The sequence below is a fragment of the Neoarius graeffei genome, chromosome 13, assembly GCF_027579695.1.
Source record: "Neoarius graeffei isolate fNeoGra1 chromosome 13, fNeoGra1.pri, whole genome shotgun sequence".
Lineage (NCBI taxonomy): Eukaryota > Metazoa > Chordata > Actinopteri > Siluriformes > Ariidae > Neoarius > Neoarius graeffei.
In genome coordinates, this window is record NC_083581.1 from 50,579,715 (window position 1) to 50,597,919 (window position 18,205).

The 18,205-nt window shown below is 38.8% G+C and overlaps 1 protein-coding gene across 1 annotated transcript in view; it reads left to right on the plus strand.

Moving 5' to 3' along the window:
* The first annotated feature begins 279 nt into the window (after positions 1–279).
* Positions 280–18,205, plus strand: part of ttll9 (tubulin tyrosine ligase-like family, member 9) — a 37,855-nt gene continuing 19,929 nt past the window's right edge. Inside the window, exons 1-5 of the mRNA XM_060936669.1 lie at positions 280–325; positions 6,570–6,660; positions 13,708–13,800; positions 13,913–14,024; positions 14,172–14,357. Coding sequence (XP_060792652.1) covers positions 280–325; positions 6,570–6,660; positions 13,708–13,800; positions 13,913–14,024; positions 14,172–14,357 — 528 coding nt within the window. The remainder of the gene's footprint in view (positions 326–6,569; positions 6,661–13,707; positions 13,801–13,912; positions 14,025–14,171; positions 14,358–18,205) is intronic.

An 18,205-nucleotide genomic window follows, 5' to 3' on the forward strand; every position in this document is an offset into this window, starting at 1 on the left:
ATAACAAAGTATTGAGATGAACTTTTGTTATTGACCAAATACTTATTTTCCACCATAATTTGCAAATAAATTCTTAAAAATCAGACAATGTGATTTTCTGGATTTTTTTTCTCATTTTGTCTCTCATAGTTGAGGTATACCTATGATGAAAATTACAGGCCTCTCTCATCTTTTTAAGTGGGAGAACTTGCACAATTGGTGACTGACTAAATACTTTTTTTGCCCCACTGTAAACTTGACTTGACTTGACAGTCGGACCGATGCGATGTGCGTGGTAATATGGCGGCCAGACAGCTTCACTCTGACGGGCCAATGAGCTCTCCAGGTATTTTACGTAGAGATCAGTGCTCGACCTGCCTCCTTTTGTTGCGGTCTGTTGTTGCTGTGACAACGGAGAGAACACCATTAAGCAAGAAACACACCGAGCTGTCGGAACTTTATGACGCAACGGTTTTGAAAATATATTTATATGGTGTCATATGTCGAAAAACAAGGTAAGGAAGGAAAGAGAGAGAGAGAGAGACTGACTAACTAACTAACTGCCGGAACCAAATTCCTTGTGTGTATCAACAGACTTGGCCAATAAACATTGTTCTGATTCTGATTCTGAAAATAAGCGCGAATGAGAAACACAAATAACTTCAACGATGGTAGAACAAAATGTTAACTCTAAATGCCGGTACATAAGTTACTTTACTGTATACTTTACTGTATTTGTTATTAGTATAGGTAATCATATGGGGCCGAGTAAAATTCAGGATTAATTTCACGAGTGATTTCGACGAGGGCAATTTCAAAACTTAGAAATCACGAGTGAAATTGATCCTTAATTTTACGAGGAGCCATACGATTATTTGTGTACAACCCCGATTCCAAAAAAGTTGGGACAAAGGACAAATTGTAAATAAAAACGGAATGCAATGATGTGGAAGTTTCAAAATTCCATATTTTATTCAGAATAGAACATAGATGACATATCAAATGTTTAAACTGAGAAAATGTATCATTTAAAGAGAAAAATTAGGTGATTTTAAATTTCATGACAACAACACATCTCAAAAAAGTTGGGACAAGGCCATGTTTACCACTGTGAGACATCCCCTTTTCTCTTTACAACAGTCTGTAAACGTCTGGGGACTGAGGAGACAAGTTGCCCAAGTTTAGGGATAGGAATGTTAACCCATTCTTGTCTAATGTAGGATTCTAGTTGCTCAACTGTCTTAGGTCTTTTTTGTCGTATCTTCCGTTTTATGATGCACCAAATGTTTTCTATGGGTGAAAGCTCTGGACTGCAGGCTGGCCAGTTCAATACCCGGACCCTTCTTCTACGCAGCCATGATGCTGTAATTGATGCAGTATGTGGTTTGGCATTGTCATGTTGGAAAATGCAAGGTCTTCCCTGAAAGAGACGTCGTCTGGATGGGAGCATATGTTGCTCTAGAACCTGGATATACCTTTCAGCATTGATGGTGTCTTTCCAGAAGTGTAAGCTGCCCATGCCACACGCACTAATGCAACCCCATACCATCAGAGATGCAGGCTTCTGAACTGAGTGCTGATAACAACTTGGGTTGTCCTTCTCCTCTTTAGTCCGAATGACACGGCGTCCCTGATTTCCATAAAGAACTTCAAATTTTGATTCGTCTGACCACAGAACAGTTTTCCACTTTGCCACAGTCCATTTTAAATGAGCCTTGGCCCAGAGAAGACGTCTGCGCTTCTGGATCATGTTTAGATACGGCTTCTTCTTTGAACTATAGAGTTTTAGCTGGCAACGGCGGATGGCACGGTGAATTGTGTTCACAGATAATGTTCTCTGGAAATATTCCTGAGCCCATTTTGTGATTTCCAATACAGAAGCATGCCTGTATGTGATGCAGTGCCGTCTAAGGGCCTGAAGATCACGGGCACCCAGTATGGTTTTCCAGCCTTGACCCTTACGCACAGAGATTCTTCCAGATTCTCTGAATCTTTTGATGATATTATGCACCGTAGATGATGATATGTTCAAACTCTTTGCAATTTTACACTGTCGAACTCCTCTCTGATATTGCTCCACTATTTGTCGGTGCAGAATTAGGGGGATTGGTGATCCTCTTCCCATCTTTACTTCTGAGAGCCGCTGCCACTCCAAGATGCTCTTTTTATACTCAGTCATGTTAATGACCTATTGCCAATTGACCTAATGAGTTGCAATTTGGTCCTCCAGCTCTTCCTTTTTGGTATCTTTAACTTTTCCAGCCTCTTATTGCCCCTGTCCCAACTTTTTTGAGATGTGTTGCTGTCATGAAATTTCAAATGAGCCAGTATTTGGCATGAAATTTCAAAATGTCTCACTTTCGACAATTGATATGTTGTCTATGTTCTATTGTGAATACAATATCAGTTTTTGAGATTTGTAAATTATTGCATTCCATTTTTATTTACACTTTGTACTTTGTCCCATCTTTTTTGGAATTGGGGTTGTATAATATATAGGGCCAAATTCATACTTCGGAAGCCATTCAAGTTCGCAACTTGTTTGGGTGAGACGGCTGTGGAGTTCCAAACGAGATTGTTTAATAAGATCCTAGAGAATGAGAAAATGCCAAATGAATGGAGGAAGAGTGTGCTAGTCCCATTATACAGTACAAGAATAAGGGAGATGTACAGAGCTGCAGTAATTACAAAGGAATAAAATTGATGAGCCACACCATGAAGCTATGGGAAAGGGTATTGGAGGCGAGATTGAGAAGAGAGGTAGCAATCTGTGAACAGCAGTACGGGTTTATGCCAAGGAAGAGCACGTCAGATGCAGTTTTTGCTTTAAGAATGTTAATGGGGTGGCACGGTCGTGTAGTGGTTAGTGCTGTCGCCTCAGAGCAAGAAGGTCCGGGTTCGAGTCCCGTGGCCGGCGAGTGTGCGGAGTTTGCATGTTCTCCACGTGTTTGCGTGGGTTTCCTCCGGGTGCTCCGGTTTCCCCCACAGTCCAAAGACATGCAGGTTAGGTTAACTGGTGACTCTAAATTGACCGTAGGTGTGAATGTGAGTGTGAATGGTTGTCTGTGTCTATGTGTCAGCCCTGTGATGACCTGGCGACTTGTCCAGGATGTACCCTGCCTTTCGCCTGTAGTCAGCTGGGATAGGCTCCAGCTTGCCTGCGACCCAGTAGAACAGGATAAAGCGGCTAGAGATAATGAATGAATGAGAATGTTAACAGAGAAGGCCAGAGAAAGCTACATTGTGTGTTTGTAGACCTGGAGAAGGCATACGATAGAGTGCCGAGAGATGAGTTATGGTATTGTATGAGAAAGAGTGGAGTGAATGAGAAGTTTATTAGCGTGGTGCAAGACATGTATGAGAACAGTGAAACAGCAGTGAGGTGTGCAGTTGGAACAACTGAATGGTTCAAGGTGAAGGTGGGACTCCATCAAGGATCTGCTTTGAGTCCTTTTTTGCTTGCCATAGTGATGGATAGCTTGAGGGACGAAGTGAGGCAAGAGTCACCATAGAACATGATGTTTGCGGATGATATTGTGATATGTGGTGAAAGTAGAAAGGAGGTCGAGTTGGGTTTGGAGAGATGGAGGGATGCATTGGAATGAAGAGGAATGAAGGTGAGCAGTAGCAAAACAGAATACATGTGCATCAGTGAGAACGGGGATGAGAGTGTAGTGAAGATGCAAGGAGTAGACGTAAAGAAAGTTGGTGAATTCAAGTACCTGGGGTCAACTGTGCAGGAAAATGGGGGCTGTGATAGTGAGGTAAGAAAGAGAGTGCAGGCAGGGTGGAGCAGTTGGAGAAGGATTTCGGGAGTCATTTGTGATAGGAAAGTCCCAGCAAAAGTGAAAGGTAAGATGTACAGTGGTGCTTGAAAGTTTGTGAACCCTTTAGAATTTTCTATATTTCTGCATAAATATGACCTAAAACAACATCAGATTTTCACACAAGTCCTAAAAGTAGATAAAAAGAACCCAGTTAAACAAATGAGACAAAAATATTACACTTGGTCATTTATTTATTGAGGAAAATGATCCAATATGACATATCTGTGAGTGGCAAAAGTATGTGAACCTTTGCTTTCAGTATCTGGTGTGACCCCCTTGTGCAGCAATAACTGCAACTAAACGTTTCCGGTAACTGTTGATCAGTCCTGCACACCGGCTTGGAGGAATTTTAGCCCATTCCTCCGTACAGAACAGCTTCAACTCTCGGATGTTGGTGGGTTTCCTCACATGCACCGCTTGCTTCAGGTCCTTCCACAACATTTCCATTGGATTAAGGTCAGGACTTTGACTTGGCTATTCCAAAACATTAACTTTATTCTTCTTTAACCATTCTTTGGTAGAACAACTTGTGTGCTTAGGGTTGTCGTCTTGCTGCATAACCCACCTTCTCTTGAGATTCAGTTCATGGACAGATGTCCTGACATTTTCCTTTCGAATTCGCTGGTATAATTCAGAATTCATTGTTCCATCAATGATGGCAAGCCATCCTGGCCCAGATGCAGCAAAACAGGCCCAAACCGTGATACAACCACCACCATGTTTCACAGATGGGATAAGGTTCTTATGCTGGAATGCAGCGTTTTCCTTTCTCCAAACATAACACTTCTCATTTAAACCAAAAAGTTCTATTTTGGTCTCATCCGTCCACAAAACATTTTTCCAATAGCCTTCTGGTTTGTCCACGTGATCTTTAGCAAACTGCAGATGAGCAGCAATGTTCTTTTTGGAGAGCAGTGGTTTTCTCCTTGCAACCCTGCCATGCACACCATTGTTGTACAGTGTTCTCCTGATGGTGGACTCATGAACATTAACATTAGCCAGTGTGAGAGAGGCTTTCAGTTGCTTAGAAGTTACCCTGGGGTCCTTGGTGACCTTGCCGACTATTACACGCCTTGCTCTTGGAGTGATCTTTGTTGGTTGACCACTCCTGGGGAGGGTAACGATGGCCTCCATTTGTACACAATCTATCTGACTGTGGATTGGTGGAGTCCAAACTCTTTAGAGATGGTTTTGTAACCTTTTCCAGCCTGATGAGCATCAACAACGCTTTTTCTGAGGTCCTCAGAAATCTCCTTTGTTTGTGCCATGATACAGTTCCACAAACATGTGTTGTGAAGATCAGACTTTGATAGATCCCTGTTCTTTAAATAAAACAGGGTGCCCACTCACACCTGATTGTCATCCCACTGATTGAAAATGCCGGACTCTAATTTCACATTCACGTTAACTGCTAATCCTAGAGGTTCACATACTTTTGCCACTCACAGATATGTAATATTAGATCATTTTCTTCAATAAATAAATGACCAAGTATAATATTTTTGTCTCATGTGTTTAACTGGGTTCTCTTTCTCTACTTTTAGGACTTGTGTGAAAATCTGATGATGTTTTAGGTCATATTTATGCAGAAATATAGAAAATTCTAAAGGGTTCACAAACTTTCAAGCACCGCTGTATAAGACAGTAGTGAGACCAGCTGTGATGTATGGATTGGAGACCGTACCCTTAACGAAAAGACAGGAGGCAAAGTTGGAGGTGGCAGAGTTGAGGATGTTAAGGTTGATTGCGATGGGAGTGATGAGATTGGACAGGATAAGGAACGAGCACATCAGAGGGACAGCACATGTGGAGAGCTTGGGAATGAAGCTAAGAGAGATGAGATTGTGATGGTGTGGGCACATCCTGAGAAGAGATGCAGAGCATGTGGGAAGGAGAATGTTGAGGATGGAGCTGCCAGGCAAACGAAAACGAGGAAGGCCAAAGAGGAGATACATGGATGTGCTGAGAGAGGAAATGAAAGTGGCAGGTGTGGTAGAGAAGGATGCGGAAGACAGGGAGCAATGGAGACGAAAGATCCGCTGTGGCGACCCCTAATCGGGAGCAGCCAAAAGAAGAAGTTTTCTGAACCAATCAGGGCGCAAGACTATCTTGCACGTTTGAATCAGTTTTTAAAACATCTTTCATCATGACATGGCGACACGAGGATTTTGGACAGGATTTTAACATCTTTCAGGATTGATCCCGGATATTTCTCTTGTCTCAGATGCCGATCCAATGCTGCCTGTATTACTTTAAGAGAGTCTGGTTCGTAGTTTTCCCCATTTTCTTTCCTCACTTCTGCATAAAACTGCGATAGCACCTTGTCTAACTCACAGCATTCATATGCCACTAGAGAGTCGTTTATTTGTCTTTCTGCGGCCCATTTCTTAAACAAGGAAAGCCAAAAATTCGTACTTTTTTTGGTATTTTCATTTTCCCTTGCAGCTTTCAATTAGTTTATCATTTCTTTGTCAAATATAGCGAAACGCGGCATTGCTGAGTCAGCAGAGTCAGCCATTTTGTTGACAAAATTTGCTAATTTTTGTGACCGTAACCAAGCAACGAACTAGCCAATAGCATTTCAGAAATACGGCCCCGTTTTAAGGAAAAAGCCCTCCTTGATTGACCAATCAGAATTGAGTAATTTGGCCCTATGTATTATAAGTTAGTTTACTCTTAACGTGATAACTAATAGGGGTGGGGTTTTTTTTCTTTTTTTTCTTTGTCTTTTTTTTATGAACTTTTCCCCCTGTAAACCTGTAGGCTCTAAAATTACTAAACCAGCTCAGTCTTGTCATTCCCTACAGGCAATAGGACACAAGGGTGCTTTTGGTTCCCAGAAGAGAAGAGATGGGTGAGTCTGTTTACATTGACATATTGGAAAGCATTATATTGTTTCTGTCTTTCTATCCATCTGTTTCTCAATTTTACGTTAAATAATAGAGCGGTGGCTACAGTTATCGACACCTTACCGATCTTTTGGCCATTGCAAAAGTAGAAAAGACATTCAGTACGTAAATTGTGCATGAATAATTACTCAAACTTCAGATCACGTGACACCATTCCACAATTATTGATGATTATTTATTTAAAAGAATAATAATTGGTATGTGGTAGTAAGTTAACAAAACATTAGTTTTTATTTAAATTTTGTTTTACATAGACATATTTTAGTACAAAATCTTAAATATAAATATATCGATGTTGGTGTTTATGTAAATGAGGAAGTAATTCTAATGTTTGTAAGTAAATGAACTGATAATGTTTAACCTGCGTCAGAAAATCTTTTTGTTCCACTTTCTACGTATTTTCATAGATCACATTTTGTTAATCATTTGTTGTTGTTGTTGTTTGTATTAATTTCTAGTTTTGTAGTTTACCAGTACTGGTGTAGTGGTTAGCACTGTCAGCTCACAGCAAGAAGGTCCTGGGTTCGAGCCCAGCGGCCAGCGAGGCCCTTTCTGTGCGGAGTTTGCATGTTCTCCCTGTGTCTGCATGGGTTTCCTCCAGGTGCTCCGGTTTCCCCCACAGTCCAAAGACATGCAGGTTAGGCTAACTGGTGGCTCTAAATTGACTGTAGGTGTGAATGGTTGTTTGTCTCTGTGTCAACCCTGTGATGACCTGGTGACTTGTCCAGGGTGTACCCCGCCTCTCGCCCATAGTCAGCTGGGATAGGCTCCAGCTTGCCTGTGACCCTGTAGAACAGGATAAGCAGCTACAGATAATGGATGGATGGATAGTTTACCAATAAATGTCAACATGAAAATCCAGGTCAAAGGTCACATGCCATTCCTCAAAACTTTTATATTTTTACATCTAAAAATATAAAATGTCTACTGATATTGTAATATGTGGTAGATATTTACAAAAAACTGCAAAAAAAAATTCTGAATGGAGTGGAAAAATCTGAAAATTTCAAGAATGTGATTTTTTTTTTTCCAAATATATGCAAGAAATTTAATTCTGGACTAATTCTATTTATTGCAGTAAGATTCAAAATACTCTATAAGCATTCCATTCTGTTATAAATCAGAAAAAATTATGATAAATCACAGCACTTTTTTTTTAAAAAGTACTTAATCTCCTTCAAGAACATTACATAAAGATCAATACATAACAGTTGTAAATGTCAGTTAATTCCACAGGGTGTCGATAATGGTGGACACCGGTGAAAGTGATCACTATTATCGACACCTCACATGACTTCTCAAATGCGCGTTTAGATACAAAATGAAGACTGTCAAATGAAAGAGTAAGAAACAAAGTAGGTTTTGACAAGGAGATCATGAAATATCGGTGAATTTGAAAAGTAAAAACATGTCCATGATCTTTCCACCATGCTTACCTGCGATGATAACATCCAGGTTTTTCTCAAATTGCTGATCATGCTAAAAAAATTCCATCTCAGGTAACGAGCTGTGTCAGTAGATGACAAGATCAAAGGGTGGGGTGAGGGGGGTCTTCTGGTTGATTAATTAACCAATAATAACTGTTGTTGGGGGCGTCGTGGCTCAGGTGGATGAGGTACCATACCATAAATCTGGGGACCTGGGTTCGATTCCGACCCGAGGTCATTTCCCGATCCCTCCTCATCTCTCTCCCGCTCATTTCCTGTCACTACGCTGTCCTATCCAATAAAGGTGAAAAAAGCCCCAAAAAAATCTTTAAAAAAAAATAATACCTGTTGTAACTGAAACTCACCTTTGTAAAATTGCTTTTTATTGGTAAATCTGAAAAGGTGTCGATAATTATGGGTTGTTGATAATTGTAGCCACTGCTCTACTTTATTGGCACAAATGTCACATTACAATATTACCAAAGCAGCAAAATGTAAAGTTAGTAATATTAATATAACAAGGTTAGTTCAAAAGAAACAAGAAGTTATGAACAAGCTATGACAGGCAAAAATTGGAATATTAATTTATTTGTTGTTCGGGAGCCACTTTATTCTGGTCAGATTTGTGGTGGATCCGCAACCCATCTCAGGGACTCTGGGCTTGAGATGAGAATACAGTGTCCTCCGTGATTATTAGCACTGCTTGTAAAGATTAGTAAAAAGGGTTAGAAAAAATCCACTTTTTGGTGAAGTAGTTTCATATCACACTGAAATGTACAACCCCGATTCCAAAAACTTGGGACAAAGTACAAATTGTAAATAAAATCGGAATGCAATAATTTACAAATCTCAAAAACTGATATTGTATTCACAATAGAACATAGACAACATATCAAATGTCGAAAGTGAGACATTTTGAAATTTCATGCCAAATATTGGCTCATTTGAAATTTCATGACAGCAACACATCTCAAAAAAGTTGGGACAGGGGCAATAAGAGGCTGGAAAAGTTAAAGGTACAAAAAAGGAAGAGCTGGAGGACCAAATTGCAACTCATTAGGTCAATTGGCAATAGGTCATTAACATGACTGGGTATAAAAAGAGCATCTTGGAGTGGCAGCGGGTCTCAGAAGTAAAGATGGGAAGAGGATCACCAATCCCCCTAATTCTGCGCCGACAAATAGTGGAGCAATATCAGAAAGGAGTTCGACAGTGTACAATTGCAAAAAGAGTTTGAACATATCATCATCTACAGTGCATAATATCATCAAAAGATTCAGAGAATCTGGAAGAATCTCTGTGCGTAAGGGTCAAGGCCGGAAAACCATACTGGGTGCCTGTGATCTTCGGGCCCTCAGACGGCACTGCATCACATACAGGCATGCTTCTGTATTGGAAATCACAAAATGGGCTCAGGAATATTTCCAGAGAACATTATCTGTGAACAGGGCGGCACGGTGGTGTAGTGGTTAGCGCTGTCGCCTCACAGCAAGAAGGTCCTGGGTTCGAGCCCCGGGGCCGGCGAGGGCCTTTCTGTGTGGAGTTTGCATGTTCTCCCCGTGTCCGCGTGGGTTTCCTCCGGGTGCTCCGGTTTCCCCCACAGTCCAAAGACATGCAGGTTAGGTTAACTGGTGACTCTAAATTGACCGTAGGTGTGAATGTGAGTGTGAATGGTTGTCTGTGTCTATGTGTCAGCCCTGTGATGACCTGGCGACTTGTCCAGGGTGTACCCCGCCTTTCGCCCGTAGTCAGCTGGGATAGGCTCCAGCTTGCCTGCGACCCTGTAGAAGGATAAAGCGGCTAGAGATAATGAGATGAGATGAGATTATCTGTGAACACAATTCACCGTGCCATCCGCCGTTGCCAGCTAAAACTCTATAGTTCAAAGAAGAAGCCGTATCTAAACATGATCCAGAAGCGCAGACGTCTTCTCTGGGCCAAGGCTCATTTAAAATGGACTGGCAAAGTGGAAAACTGTTCTGTGGTCAGACGAATCAAAATTTGAAGTTCTTTATGGAAATCAGGTTCGCCGTGTCATTTGGACTAAAGAGGAGAAGGACGACCCAAGTTGTTATCAGCGCTCAGTTCAGAAGCCTGCATCTCTGATGGTATGGGGTTGCATTAGTGTGTGTGGCATGGGCAGCTTACACATCTGGAAAGACACCATCAATGCTGAAAGGTATGTCCAGGTTCTAGAGCAACATATGCTCCCATCCAGACGACATCTCTTTCAGGGAAGACCTTGCATTTTCCAACATGACAATGCCAAACTGCATCAATTACAGCATCATGGCTGCGTAGAAGAAGGGTCCGGGTACTGAACTGGCCAGCCTGCAGTCCAGCTCTTTCACCCATAGAAAACATTTGGCGCATCATAAAACGGAAGATACGACAAAAAAGACCTAAGACAGTTGAGCAACTAGAATCCTACATTAGACAAGAATCGGTCAACGTTCCTATCCCTAAACTTGAGCAACTTGTCTCCTCAGTCCCCAGATGTTTACAGACTGTTGTAAAGAGAAAAGGGGATGTCTCACAGTGGTAAACATAGCCTTGTATCAACTTTTTTGAGATGTGTTGTTGTCATGAAATTTAAAATCACCTAATTTTTCTCTTTAAATGATGCATTTTCTCAGTTTAAACATTTGATATGTCATCTATGTTCTATTCTGAATAAAATATGGAATTTTGAAACTTCCACATCATTGCATTCCGTTTTTATTTACAATTTGTACTTTGTCCCAACTTTTTTGGAATCGGGGTTGTATTTATTTGTTTGAAAAATCCAACCTTTAATTATAAAAACTGTATTCAGAGAAAAACAAATCCCTCAGCAAGAAATAATTATTTTCAACAAAAACGTGTGCTACTATTACTGGCACCCCCTGGACATGATAGTAAATTGTTATAGTGATGCTTCAATATAACTGAAGCATGTTTCTTATTTAAATTGTACATTTCTGAGTTGATTGGAGTGTGTGCTTTCAAGCTGTAATCCATGACTTCCTGATTAACTGGGGGACAAATATGAGGGGACACAAAGGCCAAATTCTCTTAGTCATCCATCAACATGGGAAAGATAAGAGAACACACAAACCAAATGAGGGAGAAGTGTGTTGATCTTCAATAATCGGGGAATTGTTAAAAAAAAAAAAAAAGTAGCTACTCGCCTGAAAATGCCCATTTCTACTGTTTGGGCAATGATAAAAAAGTGGACACCAACTGGAACTGTTACAAACTTGCCTGGAAGAGGACCCAAGTTTATTTTGCCCCCACATACAGTGAGGAGGAGGGTAAGAGAAGCAAAAAAAAAAAATCCCCAAGGATTACTGTTGGTGAATTACAAGAAAAAGTAAAATCTTGGGGTTTCCAAGTCTCCAAAGCCACCATCAGACACCATGTCCATGCCAAAGGATTATGTAGAACGTATGCCAAAAAAAAAGCCTTTTCTGTCAGTTAACCCCAAATGTAAGTGCCTGAAGTTTGCGAAACAATACGACAACTTTGACTGGAACCGTATTCTATAGTCTGATGTAACAAAAATAGAGCCTTTTGGCAATAAACACTGGAAGTGGGTTTGGTGTAAAAAGAAGGATGGCTATAATGAAAAGAAACCGATTCCAACTTGAAAATATGTTGGAAATTCTGTGATGTTTTGGGGCTGTTTTTCCTCCAAAGGCCCTGAAAACCTTGTTTGCATCATGGATTCCATGAAATACCAGGACCTTTTAAATCAAAATCTGGCTGCCTCTGCCAGGAAACTAAGGCTACATCCACACGACAACGGCAACAAGATTTTATTTAAAAAAATATCGCGTCCACATGGGCAACGGATCAGTAAAATATCAGGTACATATGGCAACGCAACGCTTGCTGAAAACGATGCAATACACATGCCACACCTCTACGTGCGCTGTAAGACGGTCCCATCGGAGACACCAGAACAATAGAAGAAGTAGGACGCATGCACATAAACCCCTTCTTCTACCCGGCGTGAAGCACTCACAGGAACAAACACACAACAACAAGAAGAAGATGGCTGCAACTACGCGAGGAAATCATGCCTTCTGTGTGTACAAATTAGTTTTATTAGTGTGCATAGTTTTATATAACTTAATTTTCTTATTGTGTGTGTGAACATTTTGAAAAGCATTTTTATATAATTTATATAACTTTTTATATTGTGTGTGAACATTTTGAAAAGCAGTCTTATCCAATAAAAAAAAGAAATTCAAGAAATGGTTCAGTTACTTGTTTATTTAAAAGAAAAGCTGTATACAAAAGTGAATGCAATGCAGTGGTTCATACAAAACAGCAAGAGTGCTGCTTGTTCTAGTCATGTGGTTGTGACGTCATCGTAAACAAATCTGTTCTACTCATCCAGACGACTTCGCAACGGCGCCGTTGCCAGATTTTTCCACCCTGGAACCCGTTCTCGTTTTGGGGCACCCAAAACGCTGGTGCCGTGTGGACGCCAGGCTGAAACGATAAACAATTTTATCAGATTCACCTGAATCCGTTGCCATGTGGACAGCCTCTAAAACTGGGTCATCATTGGACAATGATCTGAAACATATGTCCAAATCAACATAAAAATGGTTTTCTGACCATAGAATCAAGATTCTCCCATGGCTATCTCAGTCCCCTGACCTGAACCCCATTGAAAACTTGTGGGGTAAGCTGAAGAAGAGAGAGCACAAGAGAGGGCCGAGGACCCTGGATGATCTGGAGAGATTGTGTTCAGAGGAATGGTCTCAGATGCCCTTCTCTGTATCTCCAACCTTATAAAATGTTATAGGAGACTTGGTGCTATTTTACTGGCAAAGGGAGGTTGTACACAGTATTAAAAGCAGGGGTACCAATAATTGTGGCACATATGTTTTTGGTGAAAATAATTATTTCTTAAGGGATTTGTTTTTCTCTGAATAAATTTATTTCAATTAAAGGTTGGATTTTTCTCATTTTTTTCAGTGAGATGAAGCTACTTTATCAAAAGGTGGATTTTTTTTTCTAATTCTATTTTATTAATCTTTACAAGGGGGGCCAGTAATCCTGGAGGGCACTGTACACCCTAGATGGGACGCCAGTCCATCACACACATATTCACACATTCTTTTACACCTTGGGATAATTTAACGCAGCCAGTTTGCCTTGGCAGGTGGGAGGAAGCCCATGTGAACACAAGATGAACATGCAAACCTCGACACAGAAAATCAGGAATAGTCCCCTAAATATATCAGTATTTGTAAGACTTGTCACTACTTGTCCCTAAAATGATGAGAGGATACCATAAATTTGGCTGCAGGTAGAATGATTGAATGATTTCACTTTTCTCTCACAGCATATGTGGGAGTTTATCAGTGTAAGTGTACTCCTCAAATTCTGGCATGATGCTGATATTTTTTCATCGAATGCATTTCTAATTGATGCATTTTGGGGCAATTTGATAGACAAACAGAGCTGCAATTACTTTGTGTGTGTGTGTGTGTGTGTGTGTGTGTGTGTGCGCGCACACGCAAGCTTTTCTGAAGGTACACTGTATTAAACTTTGACTTCTCATCATAGGGAAGGGAGGAGTTGTGTGCGCTTCCGATGTAGCCTGAACAACACAGTCTTGGATGTTCTTCGCCAGAGACCAGGCTGGGTTGAGGTCAAGGAGTAAGTCTTACAAAGCAAACCTGTTCCTTGAAGTCAAACCAATGCTGTGTGGTCTGACTCATATCCCTTTAATTTTAATGTAATGCAGTTAATTTTTGTCTCAACTGTATAGCGACGGAGAATGGGACTTCAACTGGTGTGATGTGGGGTATCTCAGAGAGATCTTTGACCACACTTTCATGGAGGAGCATGTTAGAATTTGTCACTTCCGAAACCAATATGAGGTTAGCAACAGCAGCAAAGCTATTAATGATCACTGATAATCTATGTTCATTGAAATGTAGAAATAAAATTCTTAGTTTGTCAGAATATTGAAGAGTGGAAATACATCTGTTAAAGATAATTCTAATACTAATGTTGTTTCTTTGCAGTTGACACGCAAGAATCTGATGGTGAAGAACTTAAAACGCTATAGAAAAACCCTTGAACGCAAAGCTGGCCGCCTGGAGGCAGCTAAATGTGATTTCTTTCCGCGTACCTTTGAACTACCTAGCGAGTACCATCTGTTTGTTGAGGAGTTTAAGAGATGTCCAGGCAACATCTGGATTATGAAACCGGTAAGTATAAAGCCCTTACACTTATACGTAGAGATCCATGTTATTTTACACTGACTGTAGAATGCACTCTGAAAGTAATTGAGTGATACAGTTAACAGTTATTCCATTAAACTGAGTCGTACATGAGCTGATAGCCGCGGCGCGTAGCACTGAGTTGGCTATAAGCCATGTATGACAAGATTGAGTGGAATAACTGTTTCATTCTATCCACATTCACTGGATTTTGAGAAACAGAGCATTTTTATGTTTTGCAAATTCGATAAATAAAATCTTTGTACAAAACATCCGACAAAATCATTTCCACTTAGAATGTAAACAAACCGGTGAAATGACAGTAGCAATTTGTGAAAAATGCTATAATAATAATTCTTGGGGGAAAAAATGATATGTTCTTACCATCAAATATTTTCATTCCATATTTTGATGCTTTGTGTGTGTGGGGGGGGGTTCATCGAGTATAGTTTTTATTTCGTCTTTGGCTGGTTCAGTAAAACGCTCCACCATTTTTTTTTTCTTCTTCTTTAGTTTTTTTTTTTTTTTTTTGGCTGTTCGCAAACCAACTTAAAGGTGCATTACCACCACCAACTGGGCTGGAGTGTGGAACGGGAGATAATGGGGGGGAAAACTATATTCTTTTAGCTATTTCTGTTTCTTTTAAATACTTGATAAAATGATTATATCTGACTTGATACGCTCTGCCATTTTGTTTTTCTCTATTCACAGTATATGAGCTGATAGTCTTGTAATAGAGTAGCCAATCAGAGTGCGTGATTGGTCATATCTAGTAAATGTGGATATAATAATTCTAGTTGTTTCTCCATATGCAGTAAAGACTAATAGTAATGCAACCCTTTGTACATCTATTTGTTTTCCAAATTTATGATATATGTAACACGAAAGGCATTTTCGCACCTGGGGTGATTTTTTTTTTAATGTGATTAATTCGCAAGTCAGGATTTTTTTAACTGCTGTTTTTGTCATGACTACTTTCATATTGATTGATTGATTGATTGATTGATTGATTGATTGCTTTATTCCGAACAGTCAAGGAAAAAAAAATAAAAATAAAAAATGCAATAATCGAAACATAGTCATGAACAATCAGGATAGCGTAGCCACAAGGCAATAACATAATAATGTTCTGAAAGGATTAGGAAGAAGTAAATAACTTATCAAATCCTAACCCTCTATACCACCGCTAATCAAACGTCACTTTCCACCATAATAAAAATATATATAAAAGACAACAAAAGCAACAAACAAAAAAGAAAACATACCAAGATATGCCAACATGGTATAATATGGACCAAATCAGTCATATATACAGATACTTAGTATGTTTTATATATATACAGTATGTGCATGTACACATAGACATACACATACATATAACTATACACATATCCATACGTACACAGACACCCATAATATCATATAATTATGCATATATATATATAATACACACACACACACACACACACACAATACTCATTATGATATAAATATATATTCATATGTACCCATACACACATGTATACACTTGTATTATCAATAGAATGTTATTGTAATTCCTCCTCCCTATACCTCATAAAGATCTGTTCCTTATATCTTTTTTTGAACTGGTTTATAGTTGAACATTTCATGAGCTCCACATTCAAACTGTTCCATAGCTTTACTCCACAAATAGAGATACTGAACATTTTTTTTTTTTTTTTTTTAAAGATATTTTTTTGGGCTTTTTGCACCTTTATTGGATAGGACAGTGTAGAGACAGGAAATGAGCGGGAGAGAGACGGGAAGGGATCGGGAAATGACCTCGGGCCGGAATCGAACCCGGGTCGCCCGCATTCATGGTATGGCGCCTTAACCACCTGAGCCACGACGCCCCCATACTGAACATTTTTTAATGTTGTCCTAGCACTGCGAGTTTTAAATTTCAATTTTCCCCTCAAATTATAGCCCCCCTCTCTATCTGAGAACATTGTTTGGGTATTCCTTGGTACTTTATAATTCCTTACTTTGTACATTACTAAGGCAGTTTTATATTCTATAATATCCCTGAATTTTAAACATTTTGAATTTAAGAATAGTGAATTAGTATGATCTCGGTAACCAGCACTATGAATTATTCTTATAGCTCTTTTTTGAAGTATAGTTACTGCATGAAGTGAACATTTATACGTATTTCCCCACAGCTCTGAGCAGTAATTGAAGTACAGTAAAACCAGGGAACAATAAAGAATGCGGAGTGAATTATAGTCCAGGACGTGCTTAGCTTTACTCAAAACAGATATGCTTCTTGATAGTTTAATTAGTATGTATTTTATATGTGATTTCCAAATAATTCTATCATCTATTATTACCTCAAGAAATTTCTTATTAGAAACTCTTTCAATGTCAACACTATCTACCTGTCCATTTATTGCCTTATTTATTTTATAATTATTAAATAACATGATTTTTGTTTGAGACAGATTTAATGATGATTTATTTCGATCAAACCAGCTTTTTAACCTGCACAATTCTGAAGAGATTGTTTTCTAACTCATGTAAATTTGTTCCAGAACAAAACATATTCGTGTCATCTGCAAATAATACCATCTTAAATATCTTAGATACATTGCACATATTTATATAAAGAATGAACAGTTTAGGACCCAATACTGACCCCTGGGGGACACCACAAGCAATGTTCAAACGAGATGACACAGAATCACCCAACTTCACAAATTGCGTCCTGTTGCTCAAATAACTTCTTATCCAATTTAATACAACTCCCCTGATCCCATATTGTTCCATCTTATTAATTAATATATAATAATTAATAGTATCAAAAGCTTTTTGGAGATCAATAAATATCCCAGTGACATATATTTTTTATCATCTATGGAGTTACTGATTTCTTCAATTGATTCCATTAGTGCCAGCTCTGTTGTTCTATTTGCTCTAAATCCATATTGACTATCACTGAGTAGTTTGTATTTTTCAATGAATTTATCTAATCTGTTATTGAATAGTTTTTCAAGAATTTTGGAGAATTGAGGAAGTAAAGAAACAGGTCTGTAATTTGTGACGTTGTGTTTGTCCCAAGATTTATACAATGGAATTATTTTTGCTATTTTCATATTGCTTGGAAATGTTCCGGTTTGAAATGACAAGTTACAGATGTATGTTAATGGTTTAGAAACCCCCCCCCAATAAGAGTTTTCACTAGTTTCATATCAATATCATTACAATCTGTGGACATTTTATTCCTACATTTATTAACTATATCAATAATTTCCCTCTCATCTACTGGTGTAAAAAACATAGAACAAGAATTCCTCTTTATTATATTATCAATACAATCATCATTTGTTACCGGATCAGAGATATTTTGAGTTAATCTTGGTCCAACATTAACAAAAAAAAGTATTAAAACTATTAGCAACTACATCCATGTTATAATTTTCGATATCTTTGTCATTAAAGTTTTTAGGGTAATGTATTTGTCCAGAGCCATCTTTAATAATACTATGTTCCATATTTCTTTAATATTATTTTTGCTATTATCTATTAATTTGCCATAATAATCCTTCCTACATCTCCTTATGATAGTCATTAACTTGTTTTTATATTTTTTATATTTATTTTCTGCCTCTTTGGTTCTTAATTTAATAAATTCTCTATATAGAGTATTTTTCTTCTTACAGGCATTTTGTAATCCCTTAGTAATCCAAGGTTGGTCATTATAGTTTTGTTTTGTACTATATTGCTTCAGTGGGCAAGTTTTATCATATAATAATTTGAATATACTTAAAAAGTTATCATATGCTCTTTCAATGTTATTCTCTGTATAAACTGATTCC